We start from the raw sequence: 20,638 nt of genomic DNA on the forward strand, positions 1-20,638 counted from the left end.
TTTTGATTGTCAGCAAACACAATATATTTACTGCATTAGCATTTGCTCACAGTGCAAATGGTACAACAATACATCAGTTCAATATTTCTGATTTTTTCCCTTAAAAATGCTGTATGCATTAACTATCATATTTGCATTACAACATGACAAATGAGCAAATGAAATGTGTGTGAAAATTATCACCTTTTCACAATATCAAGCATAATTTTTTTTTTAACCTTAGTATAAGGTACTATAAATCCAAGAAATAAAAACATCCACAAAATATATTACATCTGGTATGATTTTTTTTTCTCTAAGTACTCAACTTTATACAAAAGTCTCTCAAAAAATATCATTCCCTTAGGTTTGTGTGGTTAAACCTGATTGTGGTTTGTTTTTTTTTTTTTGTTCCTTTCAGTTCACATAAATTAGACTGCATTCTTCCTCTTCTCTTTATTTTTTGTACGTTTTTAATGTGTTTTTTTGTGTTTTTTTTTTCACATGCAGACATCAAACCTGGATAGCACGACCTTTTGGCAACAAAGATTTTTTTTTGTTTTTAAGTCATTATTATTTTTGCTTAGTTTAGCTTAAATGTCTGAGCACAGTTTTATTAAAACAAAAGAAGAAAAAAATCAGAGCAGTCATGCAATGACATGCACATACCAGAAGGAGAAAGAAAAAAAAATAATAATAAAATAGAGGACTAATTGATTTTTCTCCTCCATAGTTGGGTGGTTGTTTTAAAGTGACCAAATAAAATAAAATAAAAATATCTCACATTATAAAAAGTATTCAGCAAAATACTGGGGTGCTTTTTGTTTTTTTTCCCTGTATTTCTGTAAAGAATTTCCCTTCTGCTGAAAACAAAGAAAAAAAAATAATAAAAGGAAAAGAAAACAAAAATAAGAAAACAAACCCAAAAGCTGCTGCCGGGACATCGCTCCCCGCCGCCCCCCGGAGTTGGGGGGACCCGCAGAGCCGCCCCCCGCCCCCCCAGCCTGGCTCGGGGGGCTGAGCCCTCTTACCTCCAACACGGGGAGCCGGTGCTTGGGGACACGGGGGGGACACGGGGCCGGGGGGGCAACGGGGGCTCCAGGCCCAGCGAGGAGAGGAGCCAGATCAGCTCCATCCATCCATCCATCCATCCATCCATCCATCCATCCATCCATCATCCATCCATGCATCCCCTCACGGATCCTGGAGCGCCCGGCCCTGGGGGAGCCGGGCAGGACGGGACCGGGGGGGCCGATCCTGGAGCCGCCAGCCCCGGCAGGGCGGGGGGGTCGGACCGAGCCCCGGGATCCAGGTCAGCCGGGATCATTCCCGGGTGGGCCGCCCGGGCAGCCCGGAGCCGGGCCGGCGGGTGCGGGCGGGATGGAGCCGGGAGGTGCCGGGTGAGGGCCGTGGGGTGCGGGAGAGGCGGGATGGGGCAATCCAGCCGGGATCCGGGCGGTGCGAGTAATCCAGGTGCGGGAGCAGGGAGCCGGGAGAGCCGGGCAAGGAGGGTGCGGGCGGCCCGGCCCGGGCGGTGCGGGCAGCCGGGATCCGGGAGGTGCGGGAGCAGGCGGCCGGGATCCAGGCAGTGCGGGGGCCCGGCCCCGGGCGGTGCAGGTGGAAGCAGCCGGGATGTGGAAGGTGCAGGAGCAGGCAGCCGGGATCCAGGTGCTGCGAGCAATCCCAGCGCGGGCAGCGCGAGTCCGGGCAATCCGGGTGCGGGCAGTGCGGGTCCCATCGATCCAAGTGCAGGCAGGATCCAGGTGCGGGCAGCCTGGACCCGGTCAATCCGGGTGCGGGCAGAGCGGACCCGTCGCAGCACAACCCCGGTATCCTGAACACCGTGGGGTTCCCCCCGGAGCGGTGCCGAGGGCAAGGGGAGGAGAAGGGGTGCCACCGCGCCGCCCCCCACAATCCCTCAAGCGCACGTGGTGACGGCGGGGGCGAGGGCGACGGGGGGCGAGGTGGTGGCGGTGGCGGCGGGGGGCGCGGCGGGGGGCTGCACACCCGAGCCCTTCTCGGCCTTCTTCTCCTTCTGCTTGAGGTGGATCTTGGCGTGCCGCTTGCGCTCGTCGGAGCGGGCGAACTTGCGGCCGCAGAACTCGCAGGCGAAGGGCTTCTCGCCGGTGTGGGTGCGGATGTGGGTGGTGAGGTGGTCGCTGCGGCTGAAGCTCCGCATGCAGATGCGGCACTGGAAGGGCTTGTGGCCCGTGTGGATGCGGAGGTGACGGGTGAGCTCGTCGGAGCGGGAGAAGCGGCGGTCGCAGCCCTCGGCCGGGCAGGCGTGGGGCCGCTCGTGCAGCGGCGTCTTGCTGGGCCGGTTGGGATACTTGCGGGGTCGGATGGGCTTGAGCGTGAGGGGCGGCTGCGGCAGCCCCCCGAAACCCGGGTGGATCTGCTTGTCCTTGAAGGCCTTGATGGTCTCCAGCGGGGTTATGGGGGGCGGGTTGACGCGGATGGGGTCCAAGCTCTGGAAGGGTTTGTGCTCCGTGATGGTGCCCATGTCGTTGGGGTGGTGGTAGAGGTTATAGTCTGGGATCATGGGGAAGAGGTTGCTGTCCAAGGCGGGCTTGGCCGCCTGGTAATCCTGGGGGGAGTAGGTCAGGCCAGGGTTGCTCTGGGGGTCGTGGAACGAGACGGGCTCTGGGTAGAGGTCACTGCAGGAGGAGTAGGGCGGCAGCGCGGGGTACATCTGGTCCACCTCGCCCTGCGGCGGCCCCATGCTGCCCGCCGAGCTCTGCGTGCTGGTGAGCGCGCCCGAGGACGGCGGCACCCCCAGGATGCCGGCGCTCATCAGGCTGATGATGTTGTCCTGGCACCAGTTGGAGGGCGAGTCAAAAGCGAATTTCCCCAGGTAGGTGACAGTCTTGTTGCCCGGGGCGGGTTGAAAAGTGCCCGAGTAGGAGGACAATTCCTGACCGGCCTTTTCGTTCGCTAAGCCAATGTCCATAACATTATCTGCAAAGTGCGAGAGAAGCGGGGCAGGGTAAGCCGGGAGGGCCCGGGGATGCACCGGGGGATGCTCCGGGGGATGCTCCGGGGAGCGGGGATGCGCCAGTTCCCCCACGCCTCGCTCCCCGCCTTCCCCTCGCGGCTTCCACCCCGCATATGCGGCGCTGCCTGCCGGGGGTCCCGACGATGCGGGGCCGCCCGCGCCGCCCCCGCGAGGAGCTGCCCGGGGTGGGTGGGTGGGTGGGTGGGGGGGACACCCCACCGCCGCGCCGCCGGAGGAAGGAGGTACCTGCGGCTACAGGTAGGCTTCCTCCCCGTCCAGCCCCGGCAGCGCTGGGCACTCCGCGGAGCCGGGGCTGCGGCCGCCGACGCCGTTACCAACTCGCCGCCTTCCCTGCGCCGAGCCCCGGCGAGGAGAAACACGGGGATGGGGATGGGGATGGGGAGGGGGGGTTTAGCCCGGCGGGGCTCCGCGTGGGAGCGGGGACACGCGGGGAGCACCCGCCCCCGCCGCCCTCGGCGCTCACCTGTCCCCCCCCCCCCAGATCCTCCCTCTCTCCTGTCCCCCCCCCTCCCTCCCCGTTTCCCCCAGCCCCGCGCTCCGGGAAAGTCGGCGCCGCGTCCCGGGGAGCCCACGCTGCCGCCGCCGCCGCTGCGGGGTGTGGGGGGGCGGCTGCCACGGCCACGCGCGTCCGCGGCGCCTCCGCACCCGCGCGGATCCCGGCGCGGGCGGGCGGCCCCTGCGCGACACGGGGGTGCCCGGCCTTCCCCTCGTCCCCTCGGCCCTCCGGCTTTTCCACCCGGGCTCTCCTCCCCACGGAGCCCGGCCGCCGTCCCCGTACCTGCGGCGGCGGCTCGGCGGCGGCAGCGCTCGGCGGAGCCCTGCAGCGATCGCGCGGAGACACGGCGAGGAAAGGGGTGGGTGGGTGCGGGGGGGGGACGCTCCCCAGCCCCAGCTCTTCCCTTCCCTCCGAGGCTCCATGACACCCTACCCACAGCATCCTCCTCCTCGCCCCACCGGCTCCCCCCCTGCTCCTGCCTTTTCCCCATTTTCCTTCCCTCCCGCTTTACCTGCAGCCATCTGGTTGTAGTGAGCCACCGAGTCGCTGGTGCTGGAGAAGATATTCAAAGAGTTGGGGATCTCCTCTGGGTACAGATTGTCAGGCAATTGGTTCATCAAAGTGTTCATGGTCCCCGGCAGCTTCTCCAGTAGTTTGCCTGTCATAGCACTGGAGGAAAAGGCTGGTTCAACGTGGCTCCGAGCTCGGCTCCCGAGGAAACAACATCCGAGTGGCAAATCCGTGCGAGGGAAATCATGCAAGAAGAAAAGTTGGGGCGGGGGCGGCGGGGGGGAGGAGGAGGAGGCGGGGGGGGGGGCTGGGGGTGGCCGCGGAGGAGGGGGCGCGGGGGGGGCGCGGTCCTCCGTGGGTCCCTTGGTGGTGTTTCCTCGAGGGGGAGGGGGCGATCTGGCTGGCAGATGTGGTTGTAGAAGCTGGGGGGGTGGTGGGGGGGGGGGGGGAGGATTTAACCCCTCCTCTCTCTCTCTCTCTCTCTCGCCGGCTCCCGGCCCCGGCCCCGCTTCCCCCGCGCTCGGCCCCGCTCCGCTCGCCGGTTCCTTCTCTGCCGCCCGACTGCTCCGCCGGGGACTCCGCGGGGCCTTTATGCGGGAGCGCTCCGTGACGTAGCTGCCCATATATGGACAGACAAAGCCGAGCCGAGGCCGAGACGTCACAATGGAAGCTCCGCACAATGGAACGTTGGGGAGAGCAGGAAGCGGGGCCGGCGAGCGCGGGGACGGGGGACAGGGGACCGGCCCGGGGGAACCGGGCACCCTGCACCGGGCAAGGGGAACCGGGCACCGGATACCGGGCTGGGGGGACCGGCAACCGGGCTTCCTGCATCTGGCGAAGGGGACGGGGCACTGGACGCCGGGCAAAGGGGGTCGGGCACCAGGCGTGCTGCATCGGGGAGGGGGTACCCGGGACCGGGCACCCTGCACGGGGCAGTGGGGACCGGGACCTGGGCATCCCGCACCGGATGAGGGGTACCGGGCTTCCTGCACACGCACCGGGCATCGTGCACGGGGTACCAGGCTGCCCGCACCGGGCAGAGGGCAGCAGGAACCCTGTGCAGGGCACCGGGCACCGGGCATCCTGCACTTGTCACCCAGTCCAGGGGAGCGGCCGTGCATCAGGCATCCTGCACCGGGCACTCTGCACCGGGCCCTGGGCACAGGGCACCCTGCACGGGGCACCGGGCACGGGGCACCGGGCCGGGGTCTCCCCCTCTGCGCTGCATCCCCCGCGCCCGCCGAGCGGTGCCGTCCCCTGAGCAGGGCGGGCGGCGGCTCCAGCCCTTCCAGCCCGGATCATCCCCGGGGAGCAGCGGGGGCGCGGGGACAGCGCCCGCCCCCGCCCAGCCTGACCCTGCGGCCGCCCCCGGGGCTGCTCACAGCCAGGCTCGTACCGGGAGGGTTTTTTCCTCCACTGGAGGCCAGGACCGGCCAGAAACCCCATCCCGCAGCCCGGGCTGGCACAGGAACGGGATGGGAGCTGTGCAGGGAAAGCCACAGCGCCAGGCAGTGGAGTTTGGTGGGAAGGAGAGGGTCAGAGTAGGGGGGCTGCAGAAGCCTCCAGCCCCTCGGTGTGGTGGCCAGTGGTGACAGAGGGGATGGCTCAGCCCCGAGCCGCCCCCTCCCCATGTCCCGACTCCCGTGGAGAACAGAGCTTGGAATACTTTAAAAACAGGTAACACTTGTTGGTCGCCTGTGATTTTAACCTCACCTCCCCCCTTTAAAAGTTTGGCACTTCCAAGGCGTCAGTAATTAGGTGGTTTCGTGCTAAGTGTGCCAACTGATGCTATCTTTAAAACCCTCCGAGTTATATAGCAAATGTATGGAAAAATGCTGTGTTGCAATAGCTCCACTTACCCAATTCCTGCAGGGCCGGCTTTGCCATGGGAGTGAAATCCGGGCTACGGGAGGGCTGCGGCGGGAGGGGACCGGGCAGTGGCCGCGGGGACGCGGGGCACGGGCACACCGGGGGCTCAGGAGGTGCCCCGGGGCCCGGGCATTGTCGCAGCCGCTCGGGGCAGGGGCAGCGTTCTCGGGGGTGGGGGGCAGCGAGCCCCGACTTGGGCTCTTTGTGACCGCGGGGGGAGGAGGGGCCCGTGTGTTCACCAACTTCAGGGTCACCATTCACTTCAGAGCGCCCCACATTCACTTCAAGGCCCCTCACATCCACTTCAGGGCCCCCGTGCACTCCAGGGCCGCTCGTTCACTGCAGCCCCCCAGGCGCTGCAACCCCAACCCTGCAGTGGAGCCCCTCCATTGACCGACCCCTCCTTCCACTAGAAATTCCCCCTACCCTGTGCAGAGCCCCCATCCTGTGCGGAGCCCCCACCCTTTGTAGAGCCCCCACATCTTGCACAGGACCCCCATGCTGTGCAGAGCCCCCCATGCTGTGCAGAGCCCCCCATGCTGTGCAGAGCCCCCACCCTGTGTAGAGCCCCCCACTCTTCTCAGACCCCCCCATCCTGCACAGAGCCCCCTTCCCTCGCACCCTGTTCACCCCCATCCTTGGCAGGACACTCTCCTTGTTTTTACCCCTCTCTCTCGGTCTCTCACCCCACCCGGCCCCCTCCCGCCGCCCCCCCAGCCGCAGCCCCCCCTGCCCAGCGCATCCCCCGCCCGTGGCCCGGCGCGGCCCGGGGGGAGCGCGGCGGCGGCGGCGGCGGCGGCGGCGGCGGGAGGGGGAACGGGGGGGGAGCGCGGGGCGGCGGCGGGCGGGCGGCCGAGGGGAAGCGCCATACAAGGCCTGGATCCGGCCCCGCCTCCGCTCCCTTCTTTGGCCGCCGGTTCCGGCGCCCCCGGCGCTGCCGAGGTGCGGGGCGGGCGCGGGGCGCGGAGGGGGATCCACAGCCCGCCCCCCCCCGGGCAGCACCGCCCCGAGGCGCGGGGGTGAGGAGGGGGTCCCGCTGACACCCCCGTGCCCCGGGGGTCCTCCCCCGTCACCGCATTCCCACGGTGGGAGCGCGCCCGCAGCCGCAGCGCCGGGGATGCTGCGGGGCCCCCGCTGTGTGTCCGGCTCCGGAGGCCAGAGCAGGGACCCCCCCAAATGAAACCACCCCTCCCCAACCCTGCGGTTGGTGCTGCGGGGCCCCCGCTGAGTGTCCGGCTCCCACGGCCCCGCGGGTCAGAGCAGGGACCCCCCCCAGAATTAAACCACCCCTCCTCAACCCTTAATTGTGTCCGGAACCAACACCACCACCCGGTTCCTCCCGATTTGTAGCGGAGGCTGCGGGTTTGTTCAGCCTTATCGGCACCCACGGGCGAGGGTCCCGCGGGGAATTCCTGCTCCAGGGCAAGCAGCTCCTCGCCCTGCTCTGGAAAACTCCGCATCCCCACGGGTGCCAGCCCCACGCTCGGCTCACCCCGGCCCGGGTGGGTGTCTGTCCCCCGAGGGTGACAGTGACACGGCAGTGGCACCTGCTTCCCGCTGGGAATGCGGCTGGCTCCTGCCCGCTCGGGGCTGCTGGGGCTGTGGGTGCACCCCAAAGCCTCGCGGTAGGGTTTAGGCTGGGTTTAAAGCTCCTGAGTCATGAGGACCTGCCGCTAAAGCCGGCTGGGGAGAGCGGGACAGCTCCGGCACTGACAGCGGTTTGATTGGGAACGGCCTTGAGCCAAAATAAACCGAGGCAGACTCAGACTGGCACGGAAACGGCCGCATGGGGGTTGGACTGGCTTAGTTACAGCTCAGCTTAATGGGTCAGAGCATCCCGAGCACAGCTCTTCACCCAAGGTGGGGGGGGAACAGAGAGAGACTCACCTGGGACGGCTCCGGATGGTTTTAAATTCCAGCCCAGGCTGGATGGAGTCTGCAGCCGAGAGCTTTCACTCTTTTTTCGTCATCCCACACACCTGCCCGTGTGAACCCCGTCCTGATCCAGGTGTTTTGGTGACCTGGATCATCACTGCTGGCATTCCCTGCCCATGGATCTGCCCCCTGCCCCGCTCAGGTGAGACCCCACCTGCGGTGCTGGCTCCAGGTCCGGGCAGCAGAGGAGAACATGGAGCTGCCCCAGGGCTGGAGCCCCTCTGCTCTGGAGCCAGGCTGGCAGAGCTGGGAGTGCTCATCTGGAGCAGGGAAAGCTCCAGGGAGAGCTCAGAGCCCCTGCCAGGGCCTGAAGGGGCACCAGGGGAGCTGGAGAGGGACTGGGGACAAGGGATGGAGGGACAGGAGCCAGGGAATGGCTCCCAGTGCCAGGGGGCAGGGATGGATGGGATACTGGGAATTGGGAATTCCTGGCTGTGAGAGTGGGAAGGGGCTGGGATGGAATTCCCAGAGAAGCTGTGGCTGCCCTGGCAGTGCCCAAGGCCAGGATGGACAGGGCTTGGAGCAGCCGGGGACAGTGGGAGGTGCCCCTGCCCATGGCAGGGGTTGGCACTGGGCGAGCTTTAAGGCCCCTCCCCAGCCCAAGCATTCCAGAATTCCATTAATTGCTGCCGTCCCTCCTCAATCCCAAGTGTCCCGCACCAGCGTTGCCCCATCTCCCCTCACCTCCCAGCATCCCGTGCAGGGCTTGTGACAAGCGGTGACATTATTTAACCATGTCCCACCCTGCCCCGTTCCCGTGACACCCACCCCGGTGCTGGCGAGGAACCGAGAGCCCCCAGCTCCCACCGCGACCCTCCCTCGGGGCCGTGCGATGCTGAGAGCGGCCACACCCCATCCCCAAAACCCCGCTGGGCCCCCCGGGACCGGGACCCTGTCCCCCTGTCCCCTGGGTGCTGTCACCTGACGGGAGACTTCTCCCCGCTCCTCTCGGTCTTGTGACCCACCGGGCCCTGATTCATGTGCGGGAACCCTGCAGGTGCTGCGGGCCGCACATCCTGGGGGACCCCCGGGCTTCGAAAAGGGGAACTCGTCAGGGTTTTTCACCTAATTAACGGCAGCTTAATTGTACCTACAGACAAGGGAAGGCGAGCCCCGTTTTCGTGCCTTGTGGCCAGGCTGATGGGCTGCTCGCTCCCGAAAATTCACTTGAGCTGAGCCCTGAAGGCTGGGGGACATCACGAGCTGCTCCCGTTCGGGGTCTCAGGAGCTCTGGAAAGCTCCACACGGGGCACGGTTCTGTGTTTCAGGCTTTTAAGTCCGCCGAGGGAGAGAGGGATCATCTGTAATGATGGCGATGATCACCAGCATTGTCACCTCATCCTGGATTACAAAGGATGCTCAGGCTCGGAGCCTGAGGCACAAACCAGAGCGAGGAGCTTTTCCTCCTTGGATTCGCTGCAGATGCAGATCTGGGGCTGGTAAGGTCACGGAGTCGTAAACAGAGTGTGGCTGGTGGGGACCTGAAAGGTCACCGGCCTCCTACCCCCGGGGGACGACTGCGCCAGGGCCGCGCGTGTGGGCGGCTGCCTCGATGGTCGGCAACACAAACTCTGCTCGAGCAGTTTGGAGAGGGAAAAAACACACCCCGAGCCACCCAAACCACGGGGTGGGCGTCGCGGGGGTATCTGATCAAGCCGCGGTGGTTACTCAGGGTGTGAGTTGAGTTTTGTTTTGTTTCGTTTTGTTTGCAGGTGCCGAGCTGCTGTGACACTTCAGAGCTGTCCTGGCAAACAACAGCTGCCCAGATGTGGCTGCAGCACCAGCAGTTTGTTCTCTGAGCACTGCATGGCCTGGCATGAAAGGTGCTCAGCACTGGCAGGGATGGGATTCAGGGTAATCTGGAATTTCTGGGGGAGGAGAGACTTTCTGTGTGGGAAATCCTCATTTCAGGCCAAACTCTCACTGAGGGAACTTCAGCCAGGAGAAACTGCTGGGCAGCCTTCCTGATCCCACACCAACACCCTCCTGGCCTGTGTCCTTCCCAGGGCTCCTGCCTCACCTTGGTTTTCCTGATTTGCCTGTGAAAACTCCACACCCTCCTCCTCCTCCTCCTCCTCCGGAAATATTTGGAAACACTCGCACTGAAATATGCATGGAAAAGGAGATGGGCATTTCCCTCATGGAAAAGGAGACTGGCATCTCCCTCATGGAAAAGGAGACTGGCATCTCCCTCATGGAAACGGAGATGGGCATCTCCCTCTTGGAAAGGGAGCCTGGCATCTCCCTCCTCCTGCAGGGGACCCACAGGCAGAACTTGCTGCCCTGGGGTGTCCCTGGGTGGATCCCAAAGAATGGATCCCCATAAGCCAAACCCCAGGGTGGCTGGTGGGGGCAGCTATGGGAGCGTTGTGGGTGCCTGTGGGAAGCCATTTCCTGCCTCAGTTTCCCCCGTGGCAAGGCAGGGATCAGCCCTGCCTCACCCTGTGTGGCAGCAGGATGAACATCTTGGGATGGGGAGGAAAAGCCCTTTGGAACAGAGCTCCAAACATCTTGCTGATGCTGGGAAATGGGTTCTGGGTGGCCAGGCTTGGTTCCTGAAGGGAACAGCCCTGGGAGATGGCTGGAGGCCAGGCATGCACCTTGCAGGAGTGTTTGAGCTGCTGGAGGGGGGAAGGCTCTTCCCAAAGAGCATCCCACAACTTCCTGCTGCTCCTGGGGGTGAGGGACTCCAATCCCATAACTCCGGGATGAGGGACTGCAACTCCACAACTCTGGGGTGGGGGACTCCAACCCACAACCTCCCACTGCTCCCAGGGATTGGTGGGGGACCCCAACCCCATAACTCTGGGGTGGGGGACTCCTCCAACCCCACAACTCTGAGATGGGGGACCCCAACCCTGTAGCTCTGGGGTAGGGAACTCCAACCCACAACCTCCCACTGCTCCCAGGGATTGGTGGGAGACTCCAACCCCATAACTCTGGGGTAGGGGACTCCTCCAACCCCACAACTCTGGGGTGGGGGACTCCAACCCCATAACTCCGGGGTGGGGGACTCCAAGCCCACAGCTCTCACTGCTCCCAGGAGTTGTTGGATGACTCCTACCCCAACTCTGGGCTGGGGGACCCCAACCCCACAACCCTGGCTGCTCCCAGGGGTTGGTGGGGGGCTCCAGGTTGTGCCAGCAAGGGGCTGCTGAGTGCTCTGGGGGAGCTGGGACCTCTGGGTCACCTCAGTCCGACTCAGGTCTGGTTTTCCAAGCCCTTCCTGTTATTATCCAGCTGGGGAACAATAGCAGGGCAGCTGGCGTGGTGTGACCTGGAGATAAGGAGACAGCTGATTAACAGGGAAACTGCAGAGCAGGCCCAGAGTGAAAGTGGTCCCGAGGGTGGGAAGGATGGGATTCCAGCCAGGGATCAGGAGCAGAGCAGGCTGCAAACCCAAGGATGATTTTATGGGACCAGCAGCAACCTCGGTGTGGTGGCCCCAGGAAGGAGCCCTGGAGTGACCCCATGAGGGGTTTGCAGGGGGAGACCACAAAGGCGTTTTTTAACATGAAACCAAGAAGCAGAAGAGGAACTGGACCCTGGAATGACAGCTCCCAGAGCTGTGCCGTGACAACACGGGGGAGATGTGAGCACAGAGAGGAGCAGAGGACGTCAGAACCCCCAAATCCACCACGTCCAGCGGAAAAAGGGCTCGGTGTTGTGTCAGCACAGAGGGGTGAATCCAGCCCGGTCCCAGGGGCGGGGTGTCCTCCCAGACAGAGAATTCCAAAGGCTGCATGCCTGGGAAAAAGCGCTGCTCCCGAAGGCTGAGCTCCACCAGCCCAGGAGAAACTGGGCAGAGGCCAAAGGCGAGGGATCCGTGAGCCATTGAAACCAGCCCGGGGGGAATTTGCCATTTCCTAGCAATGAGGAAATGTGAGGTTGGCTGAGGAGCCGCGGGGCTGCGGGCAGGGAATGGGAAGCGAGAGCAGCCGGCAAGTGAGGACAGGCCGGGCCGGGGCCGCGGGGCGAGGCCGCCCGTGCTGCCCGGGGAGCGCCGGCAGAGCCAGCATCGCCTCCTTCCACCACACCTGGGCATGCAAAGCCCGCCGGGCATCCCCCTCATCCCGCAGCCAGCCGGGGTAAACAGGGCAGTGCCAGGCACGGCAGCTCCTGCGCTGGGACCCCCGTATCAAAAACGCTTTGGTCGGTTTTGTTCTGCCGAGGAGCGTTTTGGGGCAAACCACATCTGAAGGTGCTCGTGGCTCCCGGAGGAGTGGGAGAGGCTGGGAGCTTCCCACTGCCGCCGACAAACCCGGCTCAAAGCGGCTCGGGGAGCAGCTGAAAGAGGAAACAAAACCTGCGCTGAGTTTCTCCCCGCTGAGCATCCCTTGAATGCTCATCCCAGGATGCCCACAGCGCCTCTGGGCACAGCTGAGCTGCTGCTTTCCCTCAGGAACAGCTGGAATTTGCATCCCAGGATGGCTGAATGGTCCAGTGAGCAGGATGGGGGTCCAGGACCCCAAAACCAAACCAGCTCTGGCCCTGGATCCCCAGACAGCCCCACAAAGCTCCTCTGATATCATACAGCATGTTGGAAACCCAATAATAATTAATTATTACTAATTAATGAAACCATCACTGCAGGACCCGCTGGCAGGGACACAGAGGTGGGGAGACACATCCCTGTCCTCGCCTTTCCTGCCTCACCTATTACTTCAGGAGCCCTAAATTCCTGCCACGGCCCAGCTGCCTCTGCCAGGGCCCGCCCAAGCCCAGCAGCAGCTCCCAGTGCAGGCTCCTGCCCCATCCCCATCCCCATCCCCATCCCCATCCCCATCCCCATCCCCGTGGCACGGGAGGACCCCAGACCGGGGCTCTGTGAGTGCCCAGCACGAGGATGAAGGCTGGGAGCTCCTCACTGGATCATCCCAGCATCGCCCACCCCTGGCTGACGTGCAGAGCCGGTGCCTCAGCATCCCGTGGGGCTCAGCTGGCCGGGGGATTCTCCCACGTCGGCTCCCAAATCGGGCAGCGCTGCTCGGCCCCAGCAGCACGTGGGGATTTGGGGATTATCCCTCCTGACCTATTTCCCGGGGGGGTGCAGCCGGGCTTAGCTCAGGGAACGCTTGAGGAGTGCAGAGATGTGCAGATAGAGGAGCTCCGAGGTGTGAGATATCAGAATTAATTCGCAGGTTGATATAGTTATGCGCTTAGATCATCATCAGCTGATCCTGCTAATCCCTTCTTGAGCAAGTCCCTGGCTGAGGGGGAGCTGCTGCCTGGCACTGCCGAGCTCCTGCCAGCTGGGCTGTCCCTGTGCCATCCCCAGGTGCCACCCAGGCTTTGGGGGTCCCCCAGTACCTGCTCCGGCCTTAAATCTGCATTTTCCTGGGGTGAGCCCTCTGCATCAGACCCAGGGGCTGAGACTTTCTCCCATCAATTATTTCAGTGATTATTAAAACCTGGTAATTGTTATCCTGTTGACTTAGGGCTCGTGTTTAGCACGAGCTTCTCCTGGCCTCCAGCCCAGTTTTGGCAAGGAACACCCCCCCATGTGCTGCTGGGTGCTGCTGTTTCTCACCAGGAACACTCAATTTTCACGAGTTCATTGTTAATTTTTAAACTCCACGTCCTCTTCTCCCTCAGTCATGCCATGGAGTGGGTGGGTTTGCTTCAGGGAGGGGCTGGAATTGCCCAAACCCAGTTCAAAGCCCCATCCTGGGTGAGCAAAGGGGAGCTGTGTCCATCCCACAGCCATGCCTGGGCTCAGCTCAGCTCACAGCCCCCCAGAATCCCTGGCATTCTGTGTTTCCATGGGTTTGTGACCTTGGAATGCAGCTGGGCTCTGCAGGGCTGGTGAATCCATGCTGGAATTCCTGGGATGTGCCCTTGGTGCTGTGGGTCCCATACCTGAACTCACCCAACTCTGTTTTCTCCCAGCCCTTCACATGAAAAAGTCATGAAGCCACGACAGTGGAAAGTCGAGGTAACAAATACAAATAAAATTTCCTCTGGAGGCTAAAAATGACACCTAGACAGTGAAAAAAAAAACTTCTCTGGGTGACAATAACAGAGCGTGGAGCTATTTCAGTGTTGGGCTGTTCCATTGCAGCACTCGGCACTGGGGTTGTGGCTGCTCAAAACCAGCCACTTCCCCAGGGACGTGACGTGTTTCCTTTCCATCACAAACTGATTTAGAAGCAAAACTTTCTACATTTAGGCAGCTGAGAGGCTCAGCTTCTCTTTTCTCTCTCGCACCAATGGTGAGCGAATGGAAGGAGAGATAAAGGGGGTGGGACCAGCACCAAGTGAGTGTACGTGGCTTCCTCCTTGGGAGTTTTTTCCTTCACTCTTTCTAAATAATCGAAAAGTGAACCAGAAAACCACAATTAATATTTTCCACACCGTGGAGGCCTTGTGTGCATCCCAGTGAGAGTTTGTGGTGCAGGCCTGGCCAGGGCTGCTGCGTTTGCAGCCCCGAGTGCCCCCACAAGGCCCCGGTGCTGGGTCCTGGCAGGGATCATCCCAGCACAGGGATATTGGGCAGGTTCCTGGTCTGATCATTCCTGTCCCCATCCCCATCTCCATCTCCATCCCCATCTCCATCTCCACCCTCATTTCCATTCCCCCTCCCCATCCTCATCCCTGTTTCACTCTCAGTCCCCATTCTCAATCCCCATCCTATTTTATCTCCATCCCATTTCCATCCCATTTTATCTCCATCTCCATCCTATCCCCATCCTCATCTCCATTCATGTTCCTCCATCCCCACTCCATCTTCATCCCATCCCCAACCTCATCTCCACTCCCTTCTCCTTCTCCATCTTCACCTCACTCCCATCCTTGCTGTCCATTCCATTTCCCATCTGTCCCATCCACATCCCCACCTCCATTTCCATCTCCACCCCATCTATCCATCTATCCCCTCATCCCCATTCTCCATCTTTGCCCCCATTCCCATTCCTATTTCCATTTCCATCCCATCCCATCAGTGTCACACTGATCACTCTGGCTCCCAGCGATCCCAATCCCAGCCCAGCTCAATTTGTCCCATCCCCAGTTAAACCCAGGAACAATGGTGATCATTTCCTAGAAGGACAAACACCCCATTGCCTTTTCTCCACCCAAAATAACCAGGGCAGGCACGAGGAGCAGGGAGGGGAGGCTGCTGGAGTTTGGCTCAGGATGTCAGCCCAGGCCTGACCTCTCATTTACACCAAACCTCGCTCCCATCTGCCGGGCCAATTACACCCTGCTCTGAGGGCAGGATAGAAAAAGGAGAAATCCAACTTTAGCAGACTTCCATGACATCTCAGTGTCATTTCCTCTGCTGCTAATCTTAGCGCCAGTGGCAGCGGGGTTCATGTTTTTTTTTCCCTGGGTTGTGGTGTTACCCAGCTTCCTTTTTTTGTTGCTTTCCTTCCCGCCGGCTCCTGCAGCTTCACCCAGCCTTGTGTGCCCAGGGCAAGGCTGGATCCTGCTCCTGCACCCCCTTGGACACCCAGATCCTCCCTGGAGGGGACAGAGCTCTGCAGGACCCCGTGTGATTCAGCCCCTCTGAGGCAAAGAGCCACTTCCTGGAGGGAAAGTCCCAGCCGAGTTTAACCTCCCAGTGCAGGACTGAAACTCAAATATAACCCCCCAATGCAGGACTGAAACTCAAATATAACCCCCCAATGCAGGACTGAAAATCCATGTTTGACCCCCCAATACAGGACTGAAATTCACATTTAAACCCCAGTGCAGGACTGAAATTCACATTTAAACCCCCAATGCAGGACTGAAATCTCTGTTTAACAAACCAGGACTGAAAATCCAAGTTTAACCCCCCAGTGCAGGACTGAAAATCCAAGTTTAACCCCCCAGTGCAGGACTGAAATCTACATTTAACCCTCCAGTGCAGGACTGAAATTCACATTTAACTCCCAGTGCAGAATTGAAATCCATGTTTAACACCCCAGGATTGAAATCCACATTTAACCCCCCAGTGCAGGACTAAAAATCCACATTTAACCCCCCAGTGGAGGACTGAAATCCACATTTAACCCTCCAGTGCAGGACTGAAATCCACGTTCAAGCCCCCAGGCAGGACTGAAATCTGCTCTCACTGCCAGGGCCCAGGGAAGGTGGCAGCAGGATGGCACAGAGATGTTTTTTCGGGATCAGGTTGCTCTGTTCCACACCAGGCACTGAAGCAGAGCTGAGATGCAGCAACCAGAGCATCACAACCCCTCTGAGGGACCCCAGGCCTCCCTGCCCAGCCCTGAGCCAGTCGTTCCCTCGTGCCTCAGTTTCCCCTGCCTGCAGAATGTCCTGGGCTCCTGCTCTCCATGGTTTGTTCCAGGGGGAAAATTATTCCTGGCCATGGGCAGGACAGAGGTGGCTTTGTCACAGCGCAGACACCGGGATGTGCTCCAAGGAGGAGCTGCAGGCGGGTGAATCTGAGCCTTGGAGAAAACTGAGTCTTAGATGAAAGCCTAATTAAGGAGCTAATTAAAGGGGAGGTCTGGCTAAGTGGCCAGTAGGCAGAGCTCTGCTGATTTATGCCTTTAATTTTGGTTTTGCTTTCCAAGAGAAACGGGCTGAGGGCAAAGGCAGGGCAGGGCCGGGGCAGTGCCCGGTTCCCACACGGTGCCACAAGGGACCCCTGGACAGGCATCACTGTCCCTGTCCCCCCTGGGTGACCCTGGGGTCACCTAAACGAGGGTCTGGCTGGCCACCCCCTGCTCCCATTGCCCACAGATCCCAAAATGCCAAACTCACCTGGCACTGCCCCTGCCCGCGCTCGCTGCCACCACAGAGCCCCGTGTGCTCCATCCAAACTTTATTCAAGAAGCTGCAGGCATCAAACTCAAAGTCCCCAAAGTGCCAGGGGGACATGCAGGGGGTCAAGTCAGAAATGGGGTGAAGGGGGGAGAAGGGGAGATGCCAGAATTCCTGGGATAACCGGGCGAGCTGGGACGTTCCCCAGAGGGAAAGAGAACTTGGCTGTGGGAAGGGAGGGGTTGGGGCTGTGGCTCTGGGCTGGGAGCAGGGTGGGATCATCCTCAGTGGGTCTGGGGTCCCCTCTGCTCCGGGCAGAGGTGGCTCTGGGCTCTGGGGATGTGCAGGGCAAGGCAGGGATGACTGCAGTTAATCCTTGCAGTTTTTGGTGAGGAACTGGGTTGCGGCCACGGGGTGGCCCAGGTGAAAATCCTCCACGAAGTCCTTCAAGTCCCAGGTGCCTGGGGAGAGAGGAAAAGGGGCTGAGCAGGGCTGGAGAGGGGAGCAGCCCTGAGCAGCTGCTGCTCTGCCCCAAACCACGTCCTGCACACCCCAGGAGGCCCCAGGGCCAGCCAGGAGTCACGGGGACCCCACTCTGAGCGTCCTGGGGGTGCCAGGCTCCTCTCCTGCCCCCTGACCTTTGGAGCAAACCTTCCTACGGCTTCCTACGAGCCCACCCCGGGGCTGGCCTGGCGGGAAATCCCCCTGGGGATGTCACAGGAGATCCCCCGTGCCCCGAGTGGCATTCACTGAGCTGCTGCTCCTCAGGCTGCTGGAGCCCAGGGCGTTCCTCATTCCTGACCCTCCTCCCCCGCTGCCTGCCCTGACCCAGCATCCCGGAGCTCTGGGGCAGCCTCTGCCGGGTCCAGCTGTGGCTTTTCCCACGTAGGCAGCAGGGAAACTCTCTCCAGGTCGAGAGGCAGGAGGGATTCCCTCACACCCGGCCCCTGTGGGGCAGAAATCCCCCTGAGCCCTGCCGGGCTCGGGCACCGCGCCTGTGTCTGGCTGGTGGCTGTGGGAGCATCCTGCCCTGACCGGGGGGGCTTTCCCTGGCGCCCAAACAGCTCACGCTGCCCCTCCTTGTGGGGAAAGGGGCCCGTTGTTTATCTGAAACCTGTCCTCTCCTCTTCCTGGCTGCTCTTTAATGTCACGAGGCAGCCTGGCAGCTTTTATCTGCTGCCACATCTCGGCCCCGACTGGAGCACAGCGTCCCCTTTGCTCTTGCAAAAGTGCTGAGCAAAACCTGAGCTGCTGCATCACCTCCGAGGGGTGCTGATGGCTGGGGGAGCTGCTGGAGCTCCCACCTGCTCCCCACCTCGGGCCCGGAGCTCCAAAAAAAGCTCTGGAGATTCTCTGGTGACGGCAGCGCACCCTGGAGCTGCGGGATGCTCCAGGGCCAGGAAGGAGCTCCCAGGATGCTCGGCAAGGAGCTGCATCCCACATTCCGGCTGGGATGAGGTGTTGGAATGCACCAGGCTGCTGCTGCAGGCTCCCAGGTGTCCCCTGCCACCCTCCGAGGACACAAACCAAGCCGAGAGCGAGGACGGTCCCAAGGTCCCGCACTGGGGTCGCCTCCAGCCGGGCCACAGAGCCACGAGCCCCAAATTCCAGCTCGGCAGGAGGGGCAGCTCCTCTCTGGGGGTCCCAGCCCAGCCCCCTCCGTGCTGGGGGTCCCGGTGAAGGCGGCACCAGGGGCAGGAGCTCCGCGGGGCCGCTCCCGCTGTGCCTGGTGGGTGCCTTTCATCCGGAGCTTTCAAAGCGCTGGGAACCCCCCGGGAGAAGCGCGGGTGCCCCGCGGGGCCGGGGTGGGAGCGAGACGCGGCACCCCCGGCTCCCAGGGGTGCCCGAGCTGCCGCTGATGTGCGGAGCCTCCGGAGGGGAGGATGAAAGGAGCCGGGGGAGGCAGAGCCTCTGCGGGGCTGCAGGGCCGGGGTTTTTCCTGACCTACTTTCCAACCTGCCCTGGCACCGATCGTGCCCGGCCCGGCCAGGGAAAGCCCCGGGGCAGCCGCGGGTGTGGCCGGCGGGGGGGGGGGATGCACCGGGAGGTGCCGGATTTGGGGCGCTGGGTCCCCCCACACCAAATCCAACCCCTCGGGTGCATCCCCAAAGCGGGTGCCCCGTCCCGGCGTGGCCAGCTCCCTGTGCCAGCGATCCCAAATCACCCAGCTGGCTCCCCGGGCTGGGCACTGTGAGTCACCGGGATCACGGAGCCGGGAAAGGGGCAGGGGGCCGGCCGGGGAGCCGAGGTCGCGGTGCCACCGTCCCCTCTCCCTGCCATAAACAATACGGCGTTTCATCCGTGGCTTGGTCCGTTTTCAAGCTCATTTCCCAAAGGATTAAATCATCCCACTTGGCTCTTATCTGCACACCCGCCGGAGGAAGAGGAGTGCCCGCTGACACCCACACGTGCGCGGCCGCCTGAGCCCGGAGCACCCGATGGGGAAACTGAGGCACGAGGCAACCGCTGGGCTGGGGGAGCTCGGCATCCCTGTGATCGCACAGGTTTCCCAGCGCTGCCCTCGCCTCCTGCCCACCCCCAAACGCCGGTCCCCTCCTCCCCCGGCCCCCCGGCTGTAATTTATCAGCCTCATCAGCGGCGATGTTCTCCTGATGGGAGCCCTGATGCTTCTCTGCCAAGATTAATGATGTCCCAGCGGAGGTGGGCGGGAGGCCGGCAGCTGCTTTGGTCACCATTAAGTGACACCCGGGGACTCGGGCCGGCACCGTGCTCTCCCCGCAGCCCTTTGCCGCCTCCCGTCCCGGCCGCAGCCTTTCCCTCCCCGCCGGGGCCCAGTCCAACCCGATTTTCCAGCTGGGTGGATCGGATTGGAGGCGCACAAGGTCGGCTCATGAGTCAATGCGGCCCCGATCCGGATCCGGAGCTAGAGCTGGAGAGGGATGGAGCCACAGGCTGGCCGGGCTCATCCCCATCCCTGATCCTGGAGGCAAAATTTCTGGGAGGGAAAAAATCCATTCCCGGTTCTAAAACACCTTTCCAGGGCAGGAGGGGCTTTGGGAATGTGGGAGCATCTCCCCAGCTTGCCAGAGCTGATGGGAAGAGGTGGAAGCACAGGGATGAACTCAGGTGAAATTAAACCTCAAGATTTTGTGCTAATTAAAGATCCTCCTCGATGAAAGCCGTGGGGGAACTTTACTTGCCCAGCACCACAGCCGGGGTCTGGTGGGTGCCTGGATTCCCCCAGCTGAGGGATTTCCCGTGGATCGAGAGCCTGTGGTGGCCTCGGGATGCGACGGCGGCTGTGACATTTCACAGACCACAATTTATTATCTTGCATCTCCCCAAAACAACACAGGCACGGCTTGTAACACTCCTGGCTGCGAGGGAAGTGGGGTGAGGGACAGGAAGAGCTGTGGGGACACCCCAAACGTCCCCACCTTTGGTACTGAGCGGGGACAGAGCTGCTGCTCGGTGACAATTTAGTGGTACAGCCAAAAACTGAAGTGAATCAGACTCCAGAGGAGAAACTGAGGCTCTGAGTTTTTTGCCTGAGGTCACACAGAGCTGGCTGGTGCTGGATTGATCAGAAACACTCACAGGGAAGGACCAGAGTGGTTTTTACCCTGGTGAAACAAGATTTCTGCTCAAGAGTCACCCCGGAGAAACACCCCGGCCATAAACAACAGATTTCCACCTTGTCACGGGTGACAGGGGGACGTGTCCAGGTCCTGCAGCCCTCCCAGCACCCACCTGTGCCCGTCAGTGCCACCCCAACCGGGACACCCCCACGGCAGGGTGGAAATGTCCCCACTCCCTCTGCACAGCCAGGCAAGGAGGGAGGAGAAGCCGGGATTTGTTTTCCACGCTCGCTGTTGCCCCTCGCGTTTTCAGTTCCCAGGGATCTTTTCCAGGAGCAGGGACAGGCGACGCGGGCAGGTCCTGGTTTAGTGCCCTCTTCTGGAGGCTCCGGCCGAGCTCCTGCCATCCCGCCTGGCACTGTCACCTCCCCGGCTCGGCCTTGCCTGGCCCGGCCGCCTGAACAGGCCCAGTGCCAGCAGGGAATTGAATTTTTCTGGGAGCTCAACAGAAACGCTCTGGTGGGGCTCAGCTCTGCCAGGGGATGAGCTGCCAGAGGGAGGGATGCCCAGCACGGGGATGCA

At 61.8% G+C, this 20,638-nt stretch overlaps 2 protein-coding genes and 1 long non-coding RNA gene across 5 annotated transcripts in view; 1 reads left to right on the plus strand and 2 right to left on the minus strand.

Annotated features, from left to right (window-relative positions):
- On the minus strand, nucleotides 1-4,705 carry EGR3 (early growth response 3). Of its 3 annotated transcripts, none has more exons than XM_071454712.1 (2): nucleotides 4,003-4,705; nucleotides 1-2,937 (listed from the first exon to the last, which is right to left on the minus strand). In XM_071454712.1, the coding sequence occupies exons 1-2, from the start codon at nucleotides 4,622-4,624 to the stop codon at nucleotides 1,898-1,900; spliced, it is 1,662 nt and encodes a 553-aa protein (XP_071310813.1). In that variant the 5' UTR covers nucleotides 4,625-4,705; the 3' UTR covers nucleotides 1-1,897. The 3 variants fall into 3 exon arrangements, with proteins under 3 accessions (XP_071310813.1, XP_071310814.1, XP_071310815.1); XM_071454713.1 differs by lacking the exon at nucleotides 4,003-4,705 and adding an exon at nucleotides 3,774-3,897; XM_071454714.1 differs by lacking the exon at nucleotides 4,003-4,705 and adding an exon at nucleotides 3,221-3,458.
- Nucleotides 4,706-4,834: 129 nt separating this feature from the next.
- Nucleotides 4,835-10,594, plus strand: LOC139603784 (uncharacterized). Its single transcript, XR_011683800.1, has 3 exons — nucleotides 4,835-9,244; nucleotides 9,518-9,628; nucleotides 9,812-10,594. It is a non-coding gene; the product is annotated as an uncharacterized lncRNA (long non-coding RNA).
- A 5,969-nt stretch (nucleotides 10,595-16,563) lies between these two features.
- PEBP4 (phosphatidylethanolamine binding protein 4) overlaps nucleotides 16,564-20,638 on the minus strand; it is an 83,457-nt gene continuing 79,382 nt past the window's right edge. The window contains exon 7 of the mRNA XM_071454706.1: nucleotides 16,564-16,978. Within this exon, the coding sequence (XP_071310807.1) occupies nucleotides 16,887-16,978 (92 nt within the window). The 3' untranslated portion in view covers nucleotides 16,564-16,886. The remainder of the gene's footprint in view (nucleotides 16,979-20,638) is intronic.

This window comes from Agelaius tricolor, unplaced genomic scaffold, assembly GCF_023055355.1.
Source record: "Agelaius tricolor isolate 1412-34295 unplaced genomic scaffold, bAgeTri1.0.p SCAF_41, whole genome shotgun sequence".
NCBI lineage: Eukaryota > Metazoa > Chordata > Aves > Passeriformes > Icteridae > Agelaius > Agelaius tricolor.

What these genes read in the sequence shown, in the direction of transcription:
- EGR3 (XM_071454712.1), bottom strand. Translation starts at nt 4,624, where the DNA reads ATGGGCAGCTACGTCACGGAGCGCTCCCGCATAAAGGCCCCGCGGAGT. An exon ending in CTACAACCAGATGGCTGCAG is followed by an intron (nt 2,938 to 4,002) that starts GTAAAGCGGGAG and finishes CGCACTTTGCAG; the next exon opens with ATAATGTTATGGACATTGGC.